This window comes from Cyprinodon tularosa, unplaced genomic scaffold (assembly GCF_016077235.1).
Source record: "Cyprinodon tularosa strain WSP-4 unplaced genomic scaffold, ASM1607723v1 ctg186, whole genome shotgun sequence".
Taxonomy (NCBI): Eukaryota; Metazoa; Chordata; class Actinopteri; order Cyprinodontiformes; family Cyprinodontidae; genus Cyprinodon; species Cyprinodon tularosa.
Genome location: NW_024038652.1, coordinates 546,797 through 562,257, shown reverse-complemented (window position 1 = coordinate 562,257; position 15,461 = coordinate 546,797). Strand labels below are relative to the sequence as shown.

At 39.5% G+C, this 15,461-nt stretch overlaps 1 protein-coding gene across 4 annotated transcripts in view; it reads right to left on the bottom strand.

Moving 5' to 3' along the window:
- LOC119781969 (transcription initiation factor TFIID subunit 4-like) overlaps positions 1-15,461 on the bottom strand; it is a 155,984-nt gene that overhangs the window by 66,205 nt on the left and 74,318 nt on the right. For all 4 annotated transcript variants that reach the window (XM_038282632.1, XM_038282633.1, XM_038282635.1 and 1 more), the window contains one exon: positions 9,093-9,149. In XM_038282632.1, the coding sequence (XP_038138560.1) occupies positions 9,093-9,149 (57 nt within the window). The remainder of the gene's footprint in view (positions 1-9,092; positions 9,150-15,461) is intronic.

The following is a 15,461-nucleotide window of genomic DNA, read 5'->3' as shown; positions in this document are numbered from 1 at the left end:
TGCGGGTCCAACCTAAGCGACACCTTAACATCCAATTCAAAAGCACTAGGGCACAGCAGTATAAAGGTTTGTATTCTTACATAAAGGTCAGGAGTAAAAGTTAGCAGACCCAGGTAAGCTCATCTCCCCCTTTTCTATTAGTTGCCTGAACTGAAACATGCCCTGCCTCCCTCCTACTCATATCGCCAGCGCAGGAGGCTGACAACTCGCCAACAGCATAGCTCAGGCCGCCCAATTCCCCTGTTGCTGGAGTCCCAAGGAGTGCTCCGCCGCACAAAGAGAAAAGTGAACCTACAGGCCTATGCGGCGAGTATACGAGTCGCTATCTCCCTGTGAGGCAAATATCTCCCTTTTTTTGTTGTTTTTCTTCTCATTACAGCACTTCGTGATATTCAAAAACACACAGGAACACCAAAGGTACTTTAAAAGCCTACTTCTGTTGTTTTTTTTTTTCTTATAATATGTCTTGAGGTTAGGAAAAAAAGAACTGAAGTTGAGACTTCAGACAACAAAGCAACAAATAAAAATAGGGTAACAATTTGTTATGTAGTAGCCTGCATATCTGGAGGACAAAACAAGCCATTCTTATGTGATAATTAATCTATTGTCAAGCTGTTTTGAACAGAATTAAAACAGTAAGAAATTGCAGATGAAATGGTGTGAAATCAAAAGACACTAAACTAATCAATCATTATTGCTCAGAGAAAAAAAAGAGGGAACAAAAGCTTGTTTCCCTTCAGCAGCGTCTGTGTGTGTCTGTTGTGCGAGTTGCTGCAAGTCCAGTGAAATCATTGCGCCGTGTGTCTTTAAGGCCAGAAGACAAGAACATAGCTATGAGTCGGGGACACGCAGAACAGCAGGAATTCTGTTTGAAAGTCGGCACAGAAAGGCAGTGAATGTGGAGGAGGGTAGCAGGCTTTTGCCCTCGGGCCTACCTGATGGGCGAGAACGCGTCTTTGAGCCGAGCGGTTCATGGAGGGCCAAAGGATGGGAGCGTATGAACTCCCAGATATAACCAGCCTAATGAAAACTACCAAGTAGCTACATTGTCCTCTGACACACAAGAATCCTTTTTTAGAGAGAGAAAGTATAAGGATATAGCTGGTGGGGATAACAGTGTGGGAGAATTCCAGGATCTCCCTGACCCAATCACTTGTGAAGAAGGCCAAGCTAATCAAGCCATGTTGGTGTTAAATCCTCGTGAACTCCTCCCAATCAAATGCTAAAGGTTTAGGTAGCAAAATGTATTAATTTAAAGTCATATAATCCAATGTTTATGCATTATAAAAAGTCATATAAGCACAGTGCTACGAAAGGCTTACAGCGCTGTATTTTAAGCAATGCTTCTGTACCATAAAAAAACAATCCCAGGCTTCAAGAATTTATATCTGATGTTTGCAACACAGGAAAAATATTCGAACAAAGACAATTTTTGTGGAAAGACTCCAAGCGAGAAGATTAGTGTTACAAAGAGCAGGGAAGAAAGTCGAGCACTCACCTAATCTTCCCAACATCTTCACTCGTGGTGGGTTTATCAGTCAAAGAAAACCCGCGCATATAATTTTCATATCCTGGATTGCTTCAAGGGGCATTGGAAAACTGCTCAAAGCGTTGCAACCTTTGCTAGTTTTGTAACATATTTTATCAGGTTTATTTAACATAATATGGAGGCAGAAAAATAGATGGTTATGACATGTTTTTGGCAAATGAAAAAGGATAAACCTGTAAAGGAGACTACGGGAGGGTTAGGTTTGGCTTTTCACTACCCTGACAACAGACAATATTATGACCAAGAATGATAACTCTAGATTAGCTGCAGGACTAAAGAACCTAGAAAACTACTATCCATGTACAGCATACATTTTATTTTAAGATTTTGAGTTGAAAAGAAAGACCTCTTGTGTGTTTCAGTTGAAAAATGATAGATGCAGCACTATGTTGTGTAGTGATTACAAGGTAACCAAAGAGGAAATCCCTGTTAGAGGCCCTAGAGAGATCTATTAACCTGTTCACCCTTAGTGGATCATTGCTAAATAACCTACTCTCTCTTTGTAGGCCTGATGCAATAGGACGGGGCAAGTAACATTTTCTTCAGATAATATAAAACTGATAAAGATGTAGACTCTAACAAAGAATTTATTTGGATCCTGCTCAAAATAGTCGCTGCATGCCGTCCTATATTTCTCTAACCACTTCTTACTTGCCTAATTTTATCAGTTTCACAAAAATCTACATAGAATATTGTTCTTCCAAATTATTTTTTTCCTTTAAGAGTAAAAGGGAATCTAAAAAAGGCTGAAAATCTGTAATTGTGACCATATACACCAAAACTTTCAGGAAGATCAAGCCGTTGGTGGTGGCCAGAACATTTCTGCCCTGATTGTCTGTATCTAAAACAACAAAAGGAGTCGTTAAATCCCAAAGTGAGTTTTTGATAAGCGGCCAAATAAACATGCAGAAATATGGAATGTTAGATTATTTGCTTTGGAACCGATTATGGCCAGGTGGGTTCGCCTTTTTGTCGTTTCTCTTTTTCGTCGTCGCTCTTCTCCTGTCCTCTTTCCACTCCTCCACTGCCGCACACTTTTTTTTTTCTGGTGTCCAGTTGTGCCTGCAGACGCGGCTGCAATGATGAATCTATGGCTGCAGTGTGTCTGTGTGTCTGACATTGTGATGTATCTCTACTGGCCTTAACTCCCTCTCTATCTTTCAACTGGTCCCTGAACCCCAAAGCCTCCTTTTGCTTTCTATCTCTTTGTCTCTGTCTCTCTGTGTCCATCCCTCGCTCTTTCTCTCAATGATCGGTTACTGACCCCCTCCCTCCTTACTTTTGCCTTGGCGCCGCAAGAGAGAGAGAACACAGAGACCCACCTACGACAACAACAAACAGGAACTGGACTCCACGATTTGCCCATTGATTTTCACTAGGGGCATTTCTGAAATAGCCCATCTGACCTTTTGGCCAAATGGTAGTGAAAAGAGGAAACAAACTATCGCTCACGCTTCACCTCCTCAGCAGCTATGTGACAGGACTGCACAGCTTGTTGCAACACTGTGGGTTAATTTTATCGAGGAAATCTGCAAACTAAAACCAAGGCATGGGCTGCAGGAGGAACCCCAAGGCCTAGACTAGTATTTACAAACCTGAAGAGGAACTTTTTAAATATATTTCTGCAGGTAAACTTTTACAAGTTTTGGAAGTAAGTTTGGTCCAAAGTTCAACAGATATACATTTACAAATAGAGATATTTAGTGGTGCAAACTGTCAGTAAAAATAGTGATTAAAGGTCACACAGGAGAATGCCTCATCAATTTATTAGATATGTAAGTATTCATATGTACGAGCAGTTTTATTGAAAGACATGCAAACTACTCTCCACACCCATTTTACATTTTTTTTTTATGCAGATTAAACCACGAGGCCCCCAATTTATCACAAGCATAAGATGCTCTTTACTTTTCATGCATCTCTAATTTCTATACTACTTGCATGTGGACCTGTTTCTGTGCCATGGCTGTAAAATCAAAAGTGCAAAAATGAGAAATAAAGTTTCTGTAGCGCATAGAGAGACTGCTATATCAGGGAGGGCCAAAGCGACAAGTGAAATTTTTGTTTTAAGTTAGCATTTTTTGTATATAGCAGCTTTTATCCATGTGTAGATTATACACATTACGGATTATACTCAAAAACACCAAAAATCTCTCTCCTCCTTCCTTCGTCCTCTCACTGCCTCCTTACCGGTCCTCCAGCGTGCACTCTCTTGAGCGTACGCAACTGTTTGAGCTGGAGTGAGTGCTGTTTACCTGGAGCAATGGACTAAAGGTGGACTCATATATAGGGAAGCTGTCAGGAACACAAAACAGAAAAAAAGAGAGGGAGAAAGATGTTGCTGCGGTGAAAGGCAATGTCTCCAAATCTGGGAGAAGCTCTCCTAAAGGTGGGAGTTGAACACTTCCCTAACCGAGGGCTTTGCAGACATTCCCAGCAGACCCTCACTATTCACTTGGGCCTACAAAGTCTGTACGGCATCCTCCTCTTCAGCATGCCCAGCTCACCACTTGGTGGTGATCAGTCGACACCAAGACATCGCCGAAGGTCAGAAGATACAACTACGAAGTCGATCACTTACCTACGACCTAGGGTGTCTTGGTGCCAAGTGCACTGGTGGACATCCCTATGCCTGAACATGGTGTTCATAATGGACAGTTCATGACTTGCACAGAAGTCCAATAACAAAACACTATTCGGGCTCCGAGGTAAGGGGCCCTTTCCTACCAATCTTACCACCACAGGTGTAACTGTTGTTTCCCACATGGGCATTGAAGTAGCCAGTAGAATGATGGAATCCCAGGGAGGGGTGTCATCCAACACCCTCCCAAACTCTATACTGTCCTTCAGCCTATAGGCTGAAACAACAGACCTCCTCACCACCCACTGGGGTAAACTCCAACACAAGACTTCCGAGCTGGGGGGAGAGACAATCAAGCCTACTCCCGCTCTCCACCTCGGGCCACTCCAAAGTAGAAGAGAGTCCAGCCTCTCACAAGGAGTTGAGTTCCAAAGTAGAGACTGACATTTTTGCGGGAATCCCACGGGTCACGGGATTCCCGTGGAATTCCCGTGGGATGGGAGTCAGTATTAGTAACAATCACGTGATTGGGACGGTACAGGATTAAACATTAACGGGAGCAGACGGGAGCAAACCAATAGTAACTAAAAAAAACTAGGATCGTCAGGCGCTTGCTGACTAACCCCGACCTCAGGCCTGGCTCTGCCGTACCAGACGACACCTTACATGCAGCTGATTTTGCAATATTATGGAAGGCCTTGCCTTCAGTCTATTCTTTTTATTCTGGTCCATGACCTTTAGTTTTGTCAGCTAGGCAATGATTTCTGATCAGAGTCCGTGCATGACTTTTTGAAACAAATTAACTCTAGCTGGTCAAAATGGGCACAGTTTTGTGGTAAGTGGAACTCTCAGTTTACTACAGATTTCCAGGTTAGTAAATGGAAGCTCTTCTTTAATATGAACTTATCTGCAGCTACAACAAGCCTGGGTCAGTGGTGGTGTTTTTGGAGTGCTTGTTTCTCTTTAAGAAGAAGAGTTATCAATGCTGTTTGAGGAAAAATGTCCTATTGAGACGTATATGTACTATGAGAGGAATGGCTTTCCCCGATGAACTGCACTGTGATGTCCCACAAAAATGTGAAACACACTAAAATAAAGGATTATAAATTGCAATGCTTGTGTGTGCAATACTGCAATTTATATAATATATAGATATTCTATTACACTTGACCTGAAAATCCTGCATGCCAGTTTGCTCATTGGGTGTATATATTTTACAGCTGCCTCCAGACAGTGGTGGGGAAATTGGAGGTGGAGAAAAAGAGATAAATGAGTCAAGAAATATGGGCTTATTGTTATTAAAATCATAATATTCACCTACAGTGTTGCTGTGACGTTTCCTATTCCTGACATCATGAATTAACCTGTAGGAGAGAATTGGTTTAGTATGTGAGCTAAAAGGTGAGCTACATTTTCAAATTTTCTTTCATGAACCACATATAAACTAAACGATCTGTTGCTTACGTCGAACCATTCCTAAAGACGTAATTGTGGTGGTGGACCATAACGCTGCTATATAGTAAATATAGTTTGATGGTAGTTTGGTGGAGGCAGCAGTAGCTTTGTGCAGAGGGGTTTGTAGAGAGGATGGCTCCTCTGGCCGTCGCCTGAAAGAGCAGCTCGGGCTCATTATCCTGATGAAATTTGCGCAGATGTGTGAGCTGCCGACAGACTCGGCAGTGACACAAACAGCCAGCTCTGTCCCCTTGAGCCAGTCAGGTGATGAAAACCGGAGAGGCGCGGGGGCTGAGAAACGGCGGCCATTAAGCAAAACAGAAAGAGGTGAGGGATGCTGAAAGGGGGGTGTTTGTGTATGTCAGTCGAAGGGGTAGGTGGGGGCAGTTATATAAAGTAACTCCAATCCACCTTCTTAAAATTCCTGATGAAAATGGAAATGTGCATAAAGACGGCATCTCCTCACGAAGCTCTAATCTGGTCGTATTCAGATGACGAGCGGACTGCCACTTAACGGGGAGGAGATCCACTTTGATCACATGGGTTCCCCCCGGAGGCACCTATCATGATGCCTATTACACCACTTCATTTGCATATGTGGGGCTGAGATCTACCGTGAACGTTCAAAACTGCAGCAAAGCTCAGTGTTACTAGAAAGAAATGACTGGGGAGGAAGAAGGAAAAAAAGACAAAAGCCTTTTAAGACGCTCAGAGTGCAGTAAGAGAAGACATTTTGTCATTCAAAGGTCATAAGTTCAGTAGCAGACCAGTGAAGGATGTTAGAAATCGAGTTAGGGAATCCAGAACTAAACAATAGGCTGTTAGGAGAGATAAGTGTGGAAAGGGGGCAAAATTTATTTGTCAGCTGATAAAAATGCGTACTTGTCCACTATACTTTCCCTGGATGAATAAAGCATTTTCCTTTTAAAACCCATGCTCACTTCCTAACTTCCACATCAACAACAGGTGAGCTTTGCTTGTTTCATCCTCCTGCCGACTCAAATTTCTCCCCTCTGCGGAGGCTCTTGATCCTTGTTAGCGAGCGCTGACACCAAGTGAAGTTATTCAGGTATAAACACACCAGGAAAACAAAAAAAAAGGAAAGAAGCAAACTTGTTGTGTGAAAGAACAGCCTCGTTTGCGTAAACAACATTAACCATTCGCTAAAAGATTAATGGTCTACTTTCTGAAGCTCCACTGGGAATCCATTCATTTGACAACCTGTAGTTGAAACAAAGATATACCACTGTTCTATCTGACAGAAAAAGACTCTCTGAAGGAGATAATTTACCAACTAGTGTTGGTGTCACACCTGGGCCTACTGGGAATAGGGGAACTTTTTTCCACTGTTTATCACAGTAAAAAAGTAAATGCATCATTTAGTAACCTTACTGAGTTCTTACTGAGACCGCTACCTGTTGTCAAAGAATTTTGCATTTACTGCGGCAGATTAAGCTGATCTGCAGCAGGAATGTATATTTACCAAAGATTAAATAACAAATGAATAAATAAAGAACCTTAAATTTGACTTGCAAACCTGAGACTTTTGTTTGTGCTCCAGCTTTCGATCAAATTCAGCAACAAGAAATTCTTGTTTTTATTTTTGTTGCTCTTTGTTTAATTTGATCTATTAATACATTCTAAGTGTTTAAATCAAAATATGTATTCTTTACTCATAGTTTTACCTTCTGCCAGCATTTTTATTACATAAAACTAATGACACATCGTGACAGCAAAATAAAGCCGCGTCCCCTACAGAATGAACCATAAAAATTTTTAAAAGCATGTGGTGTAGGATTCTGTATCTTTAAGCGCCATTTAAACCATAATCAGAGTTCAAAACAAATGTTCACATTTAATGTATTTTTTTAAAAACCAACATTGCTGGCTCCAGTCTTGCATCTTATTGTAAGAAGCTAACCACAAGTTAGCTTCACATACGTTAGCACAAGAGACAACATTCCAGTGTTGCCACATTAGTGAATTTGTAGCTATATTTGGGGACTTTTTAGACCCCTATAGAAAATTTGTTTCTTTACGTACTTAAATAATAAGGCGATTTCTTTGTTATTGGAGAGTTTAGCGACTTCATCTGAAAGCAGCAATGATTCTACAGCTGACAATCGTTCTGACCTGGATTACAAAGCAGGATATTCATCTAATACAAATATAGTTTTAAATCTAGTCTCCTTTATTCTATGAAACCTGAATTAAATTTTGATGAAATGACATCTGTGTTTAGGCCTCACAAGCATCTAAAGTTTTCTCCTGCTCTCCCTAAGGGCTACCTAAGCGAATGAAATTCCCTTCATCAAGCTTTGCTTTGCATGCTCCTTGCATTCCTCCTCAGTGGACATCTTTTAGGTGTTTTTGACAATATAAAAATTAAAATAAATAAATATAAAAACATGGTCACTGTCAAAACATGCAAATACAAAAGAAAATCCTTCTTAAAACAGTCAAAGTATGTCTATGACAAGAACAAAGAATTAAAAAACACACTTCTTATCTGATGTAACACTTGGTGGGCAGCAATCGCCCCAGACTTTAACAGAATTGAGCATCATGCTAACAATGTTGAAAATACAAGGAGCTCTTGCCACCCCGCTAAAAGCACCAGGCCATTAGTGTTAACCTCAAATCATAAAATAAGCAGATTGGGTGATATTTTTACTCTAAACCTTAACGCCTCACAAACACCCCCAGAAATGGCTATAATTGGGAACAATACCAGACATTTGAATCAAAGTGGCTTTGACCGATTGGCATCTTTTACATATTGGACGCTGTACACCTTTTAAATAGAGCTAACAGTGATTTATCTGTCGTATTTTCCTGGTTTTTAACTACTAAATTACACTTCTGCCTTTCTTTAAGCCTCAATCTGTCTAAGACAGCTGTGGGAGACACAACTAGCAAAAAACGGCACAGTCAGAGAAGCTCCGGTTTTGAGCTTTGGCTTACCCAAATCATTACAGCCTGAAAATAGATTTAATTCTTAAAAACTTGGAACAAAAAAATGTTCCTTTGTAATGTTTATATTCAAGGCTTCTCTGTATTTGGGATGACTGGGAACCCTGGGATGAAGCACAGAAAGGTATTGTTAAAAAATCTAGGATATTATGCTCTGTTCCAAAAATCCAGAAGAAAATACGTGTTTAAAAAAAAATGGGAAAACTACAAATGGAGGTGCAATAATGGTTTAACCTAATGGACAGTTTATGCATTTCTTATCCTTTGTATCAAAGAGGCAGAGCCCAAAGAGTAATAGATAACACTCAATGATAGGGAGGCTGAATAGAGAGAACAAAAAAAATAAAAAGGTGGAAGCTGTGTCTTTGGTGTGCAGAGAATCATTTTCTACACACCGGCATCAATCGGTGCGAATAATTCTCCAAACTTTTTTAAGTCCGACTTTAAATGGCATTACATATGTAGCGAAGCATGAAAAATTTATGCGCTGGAGTTGGGGAAATGTCAAGGGTAATGATCTCCGCAGCAGCTTACCTCCTTAGCTTTCTGTTTCAGTCGAGCTTGCTCTGGGTCTTCTTGCCTGGAGCGACTCTGTGGAGTTAAAAAAAAAAAGAGGAGGGTGAGGATGGGTGGAGGGGATACAGGTTAACAGCTGGTTTAAGCAGCCCACCTCTCCAATACACAGACACGTTTTGCTACTCATCTGTTGCTGTAGAAGAAAAAAAAAGTGTAAAATGGGAACAGGATACAGAGGTGTCAAGGACATCATATCTGAATACAGAGAAGAGCAATGGAGCACCCCCCTGGGGGGCAGTGGCCTTTAAACCTGCTCCAAATCCAGCCCTAAATAAGCTGCTGCAGGGGGATTCTAATCAAAAGAGGTTATTAAAAAGTCTGCAGGAGCCAGAATACACACACACACACACACACACACACACACACACACACACACACACACACACACACACACACACAGGGGAGAGGATGTTGGTGAGTGTTAGTGGCAACGGCTGTCTGTGTGTCACCGAGTGTGAAGCCAGTGTGGCTATCCGTGTGTCCCTGGCGTAACAACACAGCACTTCTATTTTAATCAGCCGCTATGATCTGGGTGAATGTACTTGTCCCTGGAAATCCTTCACGACAGAGCCAAATGTGCATGTACAGATGACCACTGCGGGCAACACAGGCTCATCGTGGCCCCAGGGACTAACTGAGGGTTGTTTGTGAATGCAGGCATAAGGTGCATCGTTTCATGTGGCAGAATTAACCACAGTCTGCTCCATGAACATGGGAAATAGAGCAGTTCTTGAAGGGGCATTACCACGTCCTGACCTTCTTTTAACATTTTATTTATACTTTTTTTAGGGTCCTTAATGTGATGAATCAATATCAAATAGTTCTTGACAGTGGGAGGTGAATTACGTGGGTTTTATTCCAAATGTTTTGCAAATAACAAATACATAGTGTTCCTTTATTCTTTTGAGCACGTAAGACTAATTACCAAAAGTAAAGGTAAGTTTATATTTAGAGTAAAAAAAAAACTATTATATTAATACAAGTGCATAAGATCTACTTGTCATATTTTAAAGGCAAAAATTGTCATTCTATTGGCAGATCATCTAATTTATCGGCTCTAATTATGACCAAATATAATTTTTTGGGGGAAATGTTTATTCATTATTTGATCCGTTTTTAGAGTGTGTTTGGTAGTTGTGATGTTGGAGCAACATCTGACATGAAGAAGAAGGTTCTTCTAGTTACAAGAAAAATGGAGAATCACTGGGAACACGTGCTATTCGCAGTGATACACGGTGCAGGTGGCATCATGCTGCGGAGAGCAAAGTAGATTGGTAAGAAATGATGAGAGAACAAATGGAGCTTAATAAAGGATAATCTTTGTATTAGTAAAAAAATAAAATAAACTGTGTTATTTAGCTTTCCACTTAATAATTATGTGGCAGTTTGTGTTGAGATAGGTTAAAGTTTGTGGTTGCAGTGTGTGAAGTGAATTCTGTTCCATTATTTTTGCAGGCAAAGAACATGGTGTCTAAAAAAGATTTTCTTCTTCAAATTTTAGCTTTAATTGTATTTTTTCCCCTTGTTTTATAGATATACAGATTTTTTATATTTTTATATTTTTTCTCAAATTTTTGTTTCTCAGATTGAGTTTTGCAAATTGCATTCTTTTCAATTAGCGTTATCCAGATCACATTCTCTTAACCTCTGGGGGCAGGTCCTATTGGTCTGCATGGACATCCGTAACAGCATTTTAGTGATCAAAATGCGCCTCAAGAGCGAGTGTTATTGGGCTTGAAGTGGAGAAAATACGATCTGTTAAAAGATATTTGAAAAGGATGCAATTCATAAAACTCAATCAGAAAACCTATAATTTAAAGAAAGAAAAAATATAAAAAAAATACTTGAAACAACAGCAAAGTTGCTCTGAAAGCCATAGTTTTTATAGGCTTTTTCTTCAAAATTTCCATTCACAAAATGAGTTGATTTTCTTGCAACAACAATGGAAAAAGATTATCTTCAATGAGACAAAACGTGGAGCCGTTAACTATGCAACTATATTTGGACAAAGACATCTAAATCTGAGCAAACCTCAGACCATCACTGTCGAATGTATCAGAAGAATAGTCTATATTAATAAAATAGTTTTTTAAACATTATGTTTATTAAGAACAGCTTCTATCATAATCACTGCAGACTATTAGTGCGTTTCTCCTCCATCCATCTAACCTATCGTTTGGATGAAGATCAGCAACTCCTAAGCCTTCCTGCTAATTGGCTTTACATATATCAGGCAGTGCACGTATTGGTCGATGTCTGAACCAAGACTAATGTGTTTGCCCTCCAGTGGGCCAGAGCATCCCTCAAGTCCTGAGTCATCTTTTAAACGGCCGGCACGGTCGACAGAAGGAAGCCTTACAATGAGGGAGGAATGTGGAAAGATGACAGTGGAAGGGATTATCGCAATGGATTTCTAATTCTGGAGCCCAATGAACGGGTGCTGGAACAGGAGACACGGAGGGAGAGAGGAGTGGGAGGGGACGGTGCAGATGGACTGTTTGCAGAGACCAGCGTTGCCACTGGCAGATTCTGCATCTTATCAGCCAGCTGCCGCAAAGTAGCGTCTAAGTGCTGAGAGAAAGAAAAGGATGCATTATGTTTGTAAAAAATAGGACCCATCCGAACACTTAATATGCGAGAAGAGCAAATCTAAAGACTGAAACTTTTCTTTTATTGTAAAAACAAGAAAAATTTTGGAAAATTTACAGCCACGCATTGTTTACTAAACTTTAAAATCCAATGACTTGAACTAGGCCATTCTCACGCTTGTATAGTCCTTGACATACAGCAGAGGTGTCAAACTGCAGTGCTCTTGAGCCCCTGCTCTAAAACACCTAAATAAAAGGGAAGATTTACTTCCCAGTATTTAATATATTTGATTTGGGTTTGATGAAGTAAAGAAACATCTAAATGTAGCAGGAGTTTGACACTTCTGATGGGTTTGGGATCATAAATAAATAAGATGTTGTTGTTTTTTTGTGTGTAGTTGTTTTTTAAACGTCTTTATGTTTAACTCTCTTTATCTTCCCATCACCTCTGACCATATTCCCTCTCCCTAAGGAAGAAAAATCAACATCACAGAATAATGCACCGAGCTTCATTGTGGGGGAGGTGTGTTCGAGCGATAAGCTCTGTAAGATTATCACTTCTATTAAGTTACATTTTGTACATCCAACCAGAGAATCTCCTTTTGCATGTTTGCTATGTCCTCTATACAGCTTAATGCATAATAAAAGATAGAACCTTCTCTGCATTTCTATCAACAAATGCTTTCTTCTCCACAATTGTCTAATGAGACCAGATTCAAGAAGCTAACAACTGTTTCGTAAAGATTCCTCACCCCTTAACCGTGGATTTCTGCAACTCAGAATGACAACTGTACATAATAAGACCTCTTGTTTTGCGATTATAATTTACAATGTCTTACTAAGCTTTAAAAATCAATTTTTGCACTTATTATGATTCCTTTTTTGTTTTTCTAAAAATTAACAATCTAAGATAATCTTTTTATCCTTAGTATATTAATCTCAATACAAAATCAATAAAACTTTGCCGTGATCTATGATTGTAAGACTTGATTAGATGGAAACATTTCTGTTGTGGAGGTGAAGGCCGAGTTAACATGCTCACTTTCGCTCACTTTTGATAAATACGGTTTAAAAGCCGTCAACATCTTCCTTCCAGATCAAAAATATTCCCTTTTTTTTCACAGTTTTTCCAACTGAAAACATAATGCTTGTAACGTGACATAATTTGGAAAAGTCTAAAGAGAAGAGAAAATTTGGTGAAAGTGCTGAACACAAATAATCAGCCACAGCAAAAAGTAGCTTCTCTGCCTGAAACATATTACTTGTGTAAACAATTAGGGATGCATGATATAATCGGCCCCCTATCGGTATCGGCCTTAAAACTGAATATCGGACATCGGCCACCCCACCGATATTTAACCCGATATTTGATCAGCTTCTGAGTTTCTAAAGTCTAAAAAAAAAAAAAATACTACTTTTTCTTCTTCCTCAAAAACTTCTTTTTTACAGACTTAAAAACTTCTAAAGACGAGGGAAAAAATATTGATCCATTAAAATATCCCAATATCTTCATATGCTGATATATTGCCATTTAAAAACACCATATCAATCTCTTTTACTAATGAAATATTGCTATATGTCATAGTTATGCTACGAAATCCCCCGAAAATTCATGAAATTTTGCCATATTTTTATTTGTTGATATATTGACGCGGTATCGATCTATTTTACTAACAAAATCTCAAAAGAATTTGCAAAATATCACGAGAGTTTGTAACAGAACGATGAAATTTCACGAGATTTTGAAAGTAAAATAGATCGATACCGCGTTTTTAAAAATCTATTTGATATCAGCATATGAAAATATATTTGAGTATATTATTTTTCAAAGTGTCAGAAATGGATAACAAAACTGCTATTTTCAATGACTACTTATTTTTGTCCAGCTTTAACATCAGTATCGATATCGGTTATCGGCTACATGAGTTTTAAAATATCGGCATATCGGATATCGGCCAAAATCCCGATATCGTGCATCCCTATAAACAATCTAATAAAATATTAGAGTGAAAAATGCAGCTAACAGCACAAAATTACACTTAAGGTTTTGGTTTTTGAAAAAGTCTATTTTCCCTTGTTTTGAGAAGTGACACAATTTGCCAATGGAATAAGATGTTTCATGTATAAAATAAGAGAAAATTGTATTATCTTAATCGAATTCCAAAAAAAAAAAATCATCTTATTCTAAGGAGTCAAATAAGAAAATACAAACTTGAGCTTGACTTCTTTTTAGATCCGTCTTTGCAGTGTATCTGATTTATATTGATAAACGAAAGTAATGATATTTTGCAGCCACTTTAACTGCAAGTTTGGTGCTGAAGGGTTTTCGTTTTTTAAACATTAGCAGGTTTAATGCCCACTGAGTTACTTATTACAGATTTTATAACTATATTTGATCCTAAGTAACGCACAGCAACTGTACAGAGGACATGAACACACATGTTGGAAGCAGTTGGTTTTTCCTCCACAACCGAGAGTGGAACAACTTGTATAATCGTTACGCAAAGGGCTGCTCTCCAAACATCTCCTCAAACCAAAACACCATGGCAACAGCAGCCAAAAAGCCACAGATATAGCTCTGGGGTGAAGTCAAACTTTCCTCTGCGATCCGTGCAATCATGCAGTTTGAACAGCCTCGAGTGTAGCTCCTCCAAGATGGACCAGGCTTTTTTTTTTTTGAAGAGTTATTTGTTAATGCTGCTACTAAAAGAGTTTACTACTGTCAAAAAAAGTGTTTTAGAGTGTTAAATAATGCAGAGCATGGTGCTGACATAGGGATCTAAAAGCTATTGTTTTTAGCGCCCTATTTAAAACACCCCGATTCTGAGAGGCACTTTGCATTGATGCAATGCTTTCTTCACAGCTGGCCAGCAGAAAATCTATGACTGTTTGAAAAGACATTAAAAACCAGGCAGGTCTTGAGGTAACGTGGTCAAATTTTATCAACAATATAATTTTTTTAATAACCTACATTGAAGGACTTGGATATAATGATGCAATTAACAAATTAAAATAAGCTTTTAAGAGAATCTGTACAGTGGGACCCTGGTTCCATCAGAAATAATTAAACTACCTACCTTTACACTAACCTTGCACTGCAGGGCATTTTCCTTTGGATATTATCAGCTTTTTCCGACTGCAGTGAATTTTATACATTTTAAGGAACACGTATGGCTCAATAGGAGACAAACGTGGATAAAACATACAGAACTCATAGTCAGTCTGTATTTTGACAATAACATCTATGTTATGGGATGAAAAGTGGTGCAATGAGTAGCACTGCTGCCTTGCAGCAAGCAGGTTCCAGGTTTGATTCCCGGCCCGGGGTCTTTCTTCTTGGAGTTTGCATGTTCTCCCTGTACATGCGTTGGTTCTCTCAGGGAACTCCGCCTTCCTCCCACAGTCCAAAAACATGATTGTTAGGTTAATTGGCTTCTTTAAATTCAATTTCGGTGTGAGTGAATGGTTGTTTGTCCTGTTTGTCTCTGTGTTGCCCTGCGATGGGCTGGTGACCTGTCCACGATGGACCCAGCCTCTCGTCGGTTGACAGCTGGAGATAGGCAGCAGCACCTCTCACGACCCCAGAAGCGATAAGCGTGACAGAAAATGGATGGACAGATGGACGTCTCTGTTGTTGTCTCTCATCCCAGGTATGAAGCTGTTGCTGATCTGGCGATCTTCAGTGAGAGATTGCTGCAAACTAACAGCATTATCGTAGTCACAACGCAGGACAGGGCGC